General features: G+C 33.1%; 1 protein-coding gene across 2 annotated transcripts in view; it reads left to right on the plus strand.

Annotated features, from left to right (window-relative positions):
- Positions 1 to 10565, plus strand: part of LOC124721210 — a 526868-nt gene extending 516303 nt beyond the window's left edge. For both annotated transcript variants that reach the window (XM_047246062.1, XM_047246061.1), the window contains exons 8-9: positions 4850 to 5081; positions 6510 to 10565. In XM_047246062.1, the coding sequence (XP_047102018.1) occupies positions 4850 to 5081; positions 6510 to 9001 (2724 nt within the window). In that variant the 3' untranslated portion in view covers positions 9002 to 10565. The remainder of the gene's footprint in view (positions 1 to 4849; positions 5082 to 6509) is intronic.
- The last annotated feature ends 291 nt before the right edge of the window (positions 10566 to 10856 follow it).

The following is a 10856-nucleotide window of genomic DNA, read 5'->3' on the forward strand; positions in this document are numbered from 1 at the left end:
CCCCTTTTTGATGCTCAACTTCTTTTAAAAATTGTTTTTTTTTTCATGTTGGTAATGTGATGGAATGTCCCTACAGTGACTGGAATATCCCAAAGTATGTCACACAGTGATAGTAATTGTTGACTATCTCTCTTTGTTTCTGCACTAGGTAGCCAATATGCACATCTAAAGGTTTTAGTGATTCAGTTTCTATGGCCCTTCACACTTCAAACAGAAGATGATGTGTTTTGTCTTGTTACATAGAATTTTATTAGCAGTATGCCAGCTGAAAGAAGAATCAAGATATTCATTGTTTTCTGATAGAGAGCAGATGTGTTCTAATTTTAATTTCAACTAAGACATGTTCAGTTTTGATTGAAAGATATCATTTTCTGATGTTAAAATGAGAAGTAATTACAGTCAAGTGTGATTATGTATTCCATAAAAATCCAATTTACCAAATAAAATATCACTAGGAATTCACTCAATGGCTTTTCAATGGTCACAGAAAACAAGTGATGCCACATTCCTGTATTAAAAAAGATATTAATATTTTCCATTAATTTCCAAAAGAACTGCAGTTGTATTTGTTCCTAGTGAAAATCAGGTTCTTTGTTATAAAGGAGGTCACTTTCCCAAGGTTACTATGACAATGAGTGTATATTATGGCCTCAACTACCTTACAAAGTACTAAAATTACTAATAATGATCTGTAACTAATCTGTGGCAGCTGTTTACCACCCTTTTTAATGCTGGAAACACTTTTAATATTGTTTGTTAACCAGAGGAAAACTGGAACTTTAAACATTTATTAAAATAAAAGTTAGATGTGTGCTGTGTTTTAAATAACATAACTGGATAGGCAGAAGCATTCCATCGATTCATAATTAGCAAATATGGACACTGTTTTTGCAGTCTCAGTTGATGTGATAGTACAAAAACAGATAATATCAAATTACAGTGCAGCATCAGACAGATCCTTAGAAGAAAAGCTGCTACACAGGAAGAAACTCTTGCTATTCATCTACAATATATTGTACACTATTCATTTGCTATATACCTGTCATATTTCACTTCACATTGATATATGATTACTTACAGTTGTTGAAATAAGACACCAACTAAAAAGGCTTGCAACATGCAGTGAGCCACACAAATAAATAAATAGATTTACTAAAAGAATGAAGTTTTATTTTTGCATGAACATTATCCTTTAATGCAAACAGATGTTGGAGAACCAGAATCCTCATATCTTTATTCTACATAGAATGAATGGCTCATCTGATTCCCCTTCAACTTATTTGTGAACTTCTGTAGAATCACAATTTTTTATATTCTCTCTTTGGGCAGCATACTGAAGATTTTTATAATAAAATGCCAATATTACAGTTCAGATCATAAACAAGGATACACATGATAACTAATTTTGTCTTGTTATTACTTAAGTGATCCACTGTTCATTTAAAACTTCACTTTGCTATCAGTAGTAAATACTGTTAAAGTATAAATGCACTGGGATTCAAAGGTTGGTTTTTCTGCTTGTTTCTAGAAATGTTTTGAAAACATGGCTATACATTTTTAGTTCAATTTATTCTAAATTAAAACTGCTTTATGTAAAAAGTGTAATGATTTTAATGAATAATAGTTTCCAATTAATGAGGCTGCAGCAATACAGTTGAATATGCAAAAGAGTAAATTAATAATAATGTCAGTGTACGGATCACCATGTGGTGATCCTGAAGTTTTTTGAAATAAGTTAGAGGCATTGCTCAAAATATTACATCATAAAAAATCAACAATAATTATAAGTGGAGATTTTAATGTCAACTTATTGACTGAAGGTGCATCCAAAGATCAGTTCCTGAATGTTTTACATAGCTTCAATTTGTATCCACATATAACTAACCCTACAAGAATAACAAACTCTTCAAAAAGTCTCATAGATAATATCTTTACAAATATAGATGCCATAGATATAGATGTAATAAATGTTGACCTAGGAATATCCTTAAATTTCCCATAGCCCCTGTGACCAAAAATAGTTCATACCAAATATACAAAAGAACCTTCTACACAAATAGTTGCAGTCACTTCATAAATACACTGACTAACCAATCATGGGCAGAAGTACTGTTACAAACTGGCACAAACACTGCATATAATGTTTTTTCTTCCCTGTTTATGTTGAATTTTGAAATGTGTTTTCCTAAGAAACTTGTCAAAACAAACACATATGGGCATACACATGCTAACTCCAGGATCACAACAGGTATTAGAAATTCCTCCAGGACCATGAAAATGCTTAACTATAGACTGAAAAGTTGGACTGACCCCAAGTTTAAAGAATATGTAACAAATTACAAAAAAATATATATAAAAATAATTGCAAAAGCAAAATTACTAACTAATGATAAATTAATAAGAAAATCAGGCAATAAATCAAAAACTATTTGGGAAATTGTAAAAAGGGAAACAGGTAAGGGCCTCAACGATCAGGAAATAGTACTCAAAAATAGTGAAAATATTGAATTAAAGGATGAAACTCTGGCAAATTACATTAATAATTACTTTTTAAGTGTACCAGTAAAAACTTTACTAAACATGCGAAATTAACAGCCCCAAAAGTAGACAGTAGTATGTTGTTAACTCCCACAAATGATAATGAAATATTAAAGGTGATAAAGAGTCTAAAATCAAAAATGTCTGCAGGTGTGGATGAAGTGACTGTGTCAATAATAAAAAAGGTTGCCCAACAAATTATAAAGCCCCTGGTACATATTGCCAATTTGTCTTTCAGTGAAGGTGTGTTTCTTGAGAGGTTGAAAATCTCTAAGGTTAGACCTCTGTTTAAAAAAGGAGATCCATACAAGGTAGAAAATTATAGACCAATATCCCTTCTCTAATCATTTTCAAAAATTCTAGAGAAATTAATGAAAACCAGACTCATAAATTACTTAGATGCTCACAAACTTCTAAACTGCAATCAACATGGCTTTCGCTCAGGCCACAGCACAGAATCAGCTATCCATGCCTATACCAAAGAGATTGTCAGGAGTCTCGATACTAAAAAATGTGTAGTGGGAATTAACTTAGATTTATCTAAAGATTTTGATACAGTAAATCACAAAATTCTGTTAAACAAGATGGCAGCAATAGTTGTAAGGGGAGTTGTGAAGCAGTGGTTTGAATCTTACCTTCAAGATAGAACTCAGGTGGTAGAAATCATCGCAGAACATAAAAATCAGAAAATCAAGTGGGTCTCAGATGCAAAGAAATTGGAAATAGGTGTCCCACAGGGCAGTGTTCTTCGTCCCTTATTATTCTTGCTTTATATAAATGACATAAAAAATCCTAATATTTCTACCAAAATAATGTTGTTCGCAGATGACACTAGCATAATTATAAGTGATGATAAAAAATCATTAACCACCACAACTGATATAGTCCTGAAATATATTCAACATTGGTTTAATAGTAATGAGTTAACACTTAATCTAAGTAAAACAAATTATATACATATAATAGAGGGAAACATTCCACGTGGGAAAAATTTATCAAAAAACATAGATGATGTGACTTACCAAACGAAAGCGCTGGCAGGTCGAAAGACACGCAAACAAACACAAACATACACACAAAATTCAAGCTTTCGCAACAAACTGTTGCCTCATCAGGAAAGAGGGAAGGAGAGGGAAAGACGAAAGGATGTGGGTCTTAAGGGAGAGGGTAAGGAGTCATTCCAATCCCGGGAGCGGAAAGACTTACCTTAAGGGGAAAAAAGGACGGGTATACACTCGCACACACACACATATCCATCCACACATATACAGACACAAGCAGACATATTTATATACAGTATGGCAAAGCAACTCAAGATATGGACCTCCAGTTAAAACTAATGGATAAGAAGATAGAGAGTGTACAATCCACAAAGTTTTTGGGCATGCACATTGATCAAAACTTAAGCTGGAAAGACCATCTCAAGTACTTATCCCACAGGCTCAATTTGGCATGTTTTGCATTGAGGATATTATCTAGAGTATGCAGCACAGACTGTACTAGACTAGTGTATTTTGCTTACTTTCAGTCCATCGTGTCTTACGGCATAGTGTTCTGGGGTAAAACTAAATCATGCTTAACAGATATCTTCAAATTTCAGAAAAGAGCTATACGAATCATAACACATAACTCTCCAAGAACTCATTGTAGGCCCCTTTTCAAAGAACTGCAAATACTCACAATACCATCACTGTATATTTTTAAAAGCATTATGTGTACAAGAGCACATATGAAAAATCTATGTACAAATGAGGACTGCCATAATTATAATACTAGAACTCGTAAGAATTTGTATGTAGAAAGGGTAAGGACAACACAAACCCAAAAGCATGTAAGTTATTTTGGAATAAAACTCTACAATGCTCTGCCAGTGTACATGAAGGCAATAATAGATTAAGTAAAATTTAAGACTGAGCTTAAAAATTACCTTTTAAGCAAAACTTTCTATGACGTAGATGAGTACTTTGATTGTGTGTAAATTTATTGCCAAAAATTTTAATTTATATGTCTAAATTTGTACTTTTAAAAATGCCTTGAAAGTGATATTCCATTATTATGTCTGTAGTACTTGTACTAGTATGATAACTTTGTTGTGAAAATTCCTACATCATGTAAATGATATACAGGAAGATAATAAAAAGAAATGAAATGAAATGAAATGATGTGTTTTTATGTGCATGAAGTAACAAATTTTGCTTTAATTGCAAATATCTTTCTTTAAAAAACTTTAAATAATGTAATGTAAAGAAAAATCAAATATGACAAAGAAAACAGTATATATTATAACTGCATTATCAAATTTACATTCCAGGTAGATGATGGTTCTGAAGGATCTAGCTCATATGAGAAAGAAGCAGAGAAACCTTTAAGCCAACTTGGGCCTGATGCATCAAAAGACTGTGAATTAGCTGTTGTAGCCCAAGTGGGAAGTACAAATACATCTGCCCTAGGTATGGAAGTGGAATTCAATACCACCTCAGTAACTAATAACATAGTTACTTCAGAAAATATACCCGAGCCAGCTACTCAAGCTTCATGTAAAGGTTTGTGCTGTTACAGTGCCTCTTTTCTTATTTTGTATCTTGAAATTGTGGGGTGATGTTGCATTTTTGTGGCTTTTCATATCAAAAATGCCTAAAATATATTTAGTATTTACACTATACATACAACTTCATGTAAAAGCTAATACACCATTCATAATTGATAACCTTCAACTGGATCATAGCAGCAGACAGAAATTATCTGGATATAAAGGAAATCTGACCCATAAGAAAATGTTAGAGTTGACGTACAGTAACGAAACTAGGCAAACTAACAATATCTAGCTGTAACTTCCTTATATTTTCATGAGTACTTATGTAGATGTATGATTTTGTGAGTAAACAACATCTAAAGAGTACAGAAAACGTGGTAACAAAATACATTAAGAATATGGATATATCTCCTAAATGTTAAAACTGTCTTTCTCCTCCATGTGCACTTCATTGTTATTTTTTATTCTGAGCAATCCAAGGGCTTCTGAGAAGACACGGTTGGAGAGGGGAACTGGACAAACTGAATCATTGATTCAGTTTATAATGCATAATGTCCTTTTCTTGATGCTGTAATAATTTAATGTACCATGCCTTCACCTACATGACACTGGTAATTGAAGCTTACATGGATCAGTTTAGGGAAGTGCCACAACTGTGTCATTAACAAACTCATAATTTGCACTGTCTCCTGTCTGTCTTCATCTGAACTATTGCTCCATCTCTACTGACATCAACGTTTATTGAATGTTGAACCAACTCATTCTTTGGCCTTGCAGTTAACCATTCACTGAGAATAATATAATACTCAGCTGGTTGTTCCACAACCTCACCAAGTGCTGTGGCACAGTGATTAAGTAAAGCTGAAGGAGAAGGTTTTGAAATCCAGTCAGTCATCCTGATTTAAGTTTTCCAAGTGTTATGTAAATCATTCTTGGAAAATACTGGAGTTGCTCTTTTAAAACGTCATGGCCAGTTTTTGCATCACATTTCTACAGCTGAAATGGTGCAATTTCTCTTTTAATAAAAATTAATTGTGACTGAACCAGTAAGCTATAATAACCCTTCTAATCTAGAACACTTTTTTCTTCTGTTCTTTTAAAGAACCCAGTACATGCAAATCTTACATATACATTCAGAGGACACTTAAAATGCCATGTAAAAATATTTCATGCTTATAAACATCTGCAAGTCCTACCCCATACTGTGTTTTTGTAAGGTGCATTGCATTCTAGTCATTCTTTCATCATATTACAGTTTTCATTCAAATAAGTGTGTGTTCATTCAAGTAGAATATACATATTCATGTTCTTATTAGTTGATAATTAAAATAACAGTAATTATTATAATAATAGCATGTTGTTCTTGTTGTTGTAGTAACAGTAGTTTCACTAATAATCGTTAGATGATAGAAGCCATTCGTTATTTTATATGTTTCAGATGTACAAGCCAGTGAGGATATTGCAGGGATATCTGAAGAGCACCTCCTTGACAACAACAAATCAGTCAAGATGTACAGTTCACAGAACTGCAGTTGTGTAGCTGACAGTTCTTTGGATGTGGAAACAAGTTTACGGACAGAATCATGCTACAATGCTGTCAAGAAGGCTGATGTACCCTTGTCAAAAAGTGAAAGCAGAGGTCACAAAAAACATCTGTCAGAATCAAAAGCGAAAAAGGTGAAACACACTGAAAAGAAAGTGGTGTCAGAAAGTAGTGATGTATTAACTGCACATGAGAATACTGTGAGTAGACGATCAAAGAAAGGAAATAAGGGAATCACACAAAATGCAGCAGACTCTACTAAAAAAGGGTCTATTTCAGCAGTTGAAAAAGGAGATAATGTCCCTTACAATAGTAGCACTGTATGTTTTGAAGAAAATTCCATCAAGAGAATAGCTCATGACGATAGGTCTTGCAAAAGCAATTCAAAGGATGAACATGCAGGACATGATGGACAAACTGAACCAAGAAGTGTATTTGAAGAAGCTGGTGCTGACCATAGCTTGCAAAATGGTATGCCAGATGACCATGGCATATTGTCGCCTGTGAAACAGACAATGCCTTCAGAACATCCCACCAGTCAGGAAACTCTCACAATAGTAGATCATGACTCTGAGTTGAACTGCATTCCAGATACAATAAATATGAATAAATCACAATTAAAAGACACTGTTTCCATATGCAACAATCAAGATGCATTTACAGTATCATCATCTGACTATTTTTCTGATGAGTCAAGCAGAATACAACACACACAAAATGACTCCAAAACAACAGCATTAGAGTCAAATGAGACTGCATCAAAGAATTTCCTCAGTTCAACTGATGACACTGAGTTACCTCATGAGGAGACAAATCAAACAGGTAATCTGAGCTGTTCTACCTTAAATACTGGGGCTATCTCTGAATCTCTCAAAGAAACACACACCCTACTGGCAGAGAATGTCTCAGGAGGGCTACAGTGTCCAAATGACCGTGCAGGCCATAGTGAACATGATCAAAGCAACAAAGATAAATTTGAAAGTGAAATACAGAGCAGCCAAAGCACTGAAGAAAATTTTGAACAAGGGCACAAAGAACTTCAATTGAAACCTACTTCCACATCAACTGAAAGTGATCAAATTGTTACCAGTCAAATGACATGCCATGATTCCAATGACCAGGAAACTAAAGTAACTCCAAGCACTAGCTTAATTCAGTATGCAGAAAATATGTCAGCCATTATTGTAAAAGAGGCATTAGATGAAGTGCAGTTAAGGCACTTTAAGAACTTGAAAATTAAAGAGGCTGTTGAAAAATGGCTTCACTCACAAAAAGGAAAGGAAGTTATATGTCTTACAAGTGCTGCTTCAAGCTATATGTGTGGGAGTGATGAAGAGAGTGAAAGTCCAGAAACAGATGAAGAATTAGCAAAACCTATTTTATCCGGTCCAAAAAACGTGCTACGCAACCCTTTGCTTGCATCATCTCTTAATTTTTTGTACATGGATGATGCAAGTATAAGGGTTGCAATAAAATTTTGTGAAGGGTGTGTGTCTTTAGCTAATTTAATTCCTCATATGAAACTGCTCAAGTTTAATTCCAATATGAAATGTGATAATAATACTGAAAAAAATATCTGCTCAATAATTAAGATCCATGGCCTTAACACTGACTGCGGATTTACTCTTTCCCTGCAGGATAAGGAGCCTTGTAGGATAGTGAAAAAATCACCTCATAAAAATCACATCCATAACTCCATTATTAATGAATTTTATAAATCATCAGACAAACATCATGAAAGTGAAGAATATGAAACTAAAGGTGCTTTAAGTGAAGTGGTAAATATGGATAATTCATTATCAGAGCAAATAGATACTTCTGATATGATTGACTGCGAAGCTGAATTTTACATTTGGGATTCTGAGCTGTTGAAAAAACAGTTGAACAGTCAAGTTGAAACTGAGCTTAAGCTGGAATCATCAGATAATGTATCATGCATGTGTGACCCATCATTATTTGTGGGGAAATATTACAGTCTGGGTCTTCCAGTGGAGAGAAATAATTATGATTCACAGACTGACACTGAATCAGAAGAAGAAGTAATGATACAAAGTGATTCATCACAAAGCTGGTTGTCAGAAACATCTAACAGCACTGTTAATATGGCAGAAGATGATGTCAAAAGTGAAGAAGCAATAGACGTCATAGCAGCAATGAATCAAAATATTGATATTTTCAAATTCGGTTATGCTAATTTTTCAAAGCTGAATTCAGAGATTTCGTCTGCTGCACATTCACATCAGAAAGATATTAATTTTGTAACATCATCAGGTGTAAATATAACAAAGGCATCAAATGGATTACATCATGAATCTGCTATTTTAATGAGGCACCTAAAGGACAAGGGACCATTTCCAGTTGGAGGTATCTGCTGCATGATACAGTAGACATGTTCCCTTGAAGATTTCTTTCACAAGTGTTTACAGCAAAGTTATCGAATATTATACATCAGACATAATACATTGTTGTTTCTGTGTATGCTGTACATAACAAAAACAAATGTGAATGAGATACTTTGATGAGTTACAAACATCATCTCAGCAACAGCTGTGTTGTTCAAAGTGCAACAAGACTGAAATTTCAACAAGTATTTTTACTTAAAGCTGAGTGTTTTATCCTGAACATTTCTGTTTAAGCTGTTTCAATCACACATCCTGCAATGAATGAACAATTTAAAAATAAAATGTGAAAAATTTATAAGCATGTCACTTAAAGACAAAATGTATAGAAATTGTTAAAACATGATTCAAACAAATATTGGGTGAATGCTTTATTTTTTTAGTGTTATATATTTTGGATGCCAAATATATGAACTGTTGTTTTTTTGCAGGAGTATGTTATCAAAGATTTTAAATATTAAGTAATCTGTATACATTGCACTTAAATATTGTGATATTCTTCATAATATGTGTTTGTGCCTTGCCTAATTTTGTGACTGATAATTCATATGAAAGTCCTACTGAAATAAACAGATCCATAACTGCTATGTATATGGGGTATTTCAAGCCTATCACTTTCCTTTAGAAGAATGCAGTTTTGGTGACTGGTTGTACGTGTACAGTGACAAAATTATGAAATTATTTTATTTTATTTTTTGTCATTGATCAAAATGATGCAGGCTATTAAACAGAGCTGTTATTAAATATGTTTTCATTGTTGTACTCTGTTAATAATATGAGCAAAATTAAGTTTTGATACATGCTGTTATGTGTGAGAATATGCTCGATCATTTTTTCCCTTTTTTTACTCTATATGGTTTAAGTAAAACAAAGAAACAAATTTTTGTATGTAAATGAACAGGTACCACTGTAAAATAATCAGGTCATTTGTTTATTTAAATTTCCAAATCTTAATTGGTGGGTGTGATGTAGTTACTAGGTCATCTTAGATCTCAGTCAAATAACAGTAACAGCATATTCAATAAATAGAATTAGCCATAATCATAGACATTCTCTTTGTAATAAGTATGATCAGTGATATTCATAAACATTATTTATTTAGAATGATGAGTGATGAGAGTTTTGTTACTGCACAAAATTTGATAAGCTTTTAATGTTTTGTCGCTTGGGATAATTGCTTGTAGTTTCAGGCATATCTGCATATGTTTTGCTACAATTTTGTACTTAAAATGATTGTGTGTAAATTAAACCTATTCAGTTCTGCTTATCATTGATTTCAAGCATCTGAGATAATATAAAGTCAAAGGAAATGTCTCCTTATTTTTATGTTGTTAATGTATGGTAGCCCCATTTTCCCCATACTCATCTGCATATTCTGTGTTATATTTTGTAACAAAATGATTGGAACGTATCACCAGTTTGGAACTGATATTAAAGTGTGTTGATTTTGGTAAATGAAGGGAGAGTATACATCCTTTCTTTGGTGTCTGGAATAAATGTGTCTATATAATTGAAAGAAGTATTTTGGTATTTTGAGACATTATATTCTCTTTTGATTGAATGTAATTCACTGGTTTTCCCTCTTTTCTGATATACACTGCTCTCCTTCCTTTGAAAATCACTTCATCAAGATAGAATTATAACATACATTCCATGGCATGTGGGATATGTTACTTGAAGGTCTTTTACTTCTTTAATTTAGAACTATATTTTTATTCAACTGCAGCTAATGTTCATGGCAAAAAATCAAATTTTCCTTTAAAGAAGTTTAACAGTATCTTTCAATTACTGGTGATAAACAATTTCTTAGTGTTTAGGTAACACCTGACAACTTTTTATTGTA

Source organism: Schistocerca piceifrons, chromosome X (genome assembly GCF_021461385.2).
Source record: "Schistocerca piceifrons isolate TAMUIC-IGC-003096 chromosome X, iqSchPice1.1, whole genome shotgun sequence".
NCBI classification, from domain to species: Eukaryota; Metazoa; Arthropoda; class Insecta; order Orthoptera; family Acrididae; genus Schistocerca; species Schistocerca piceifrons.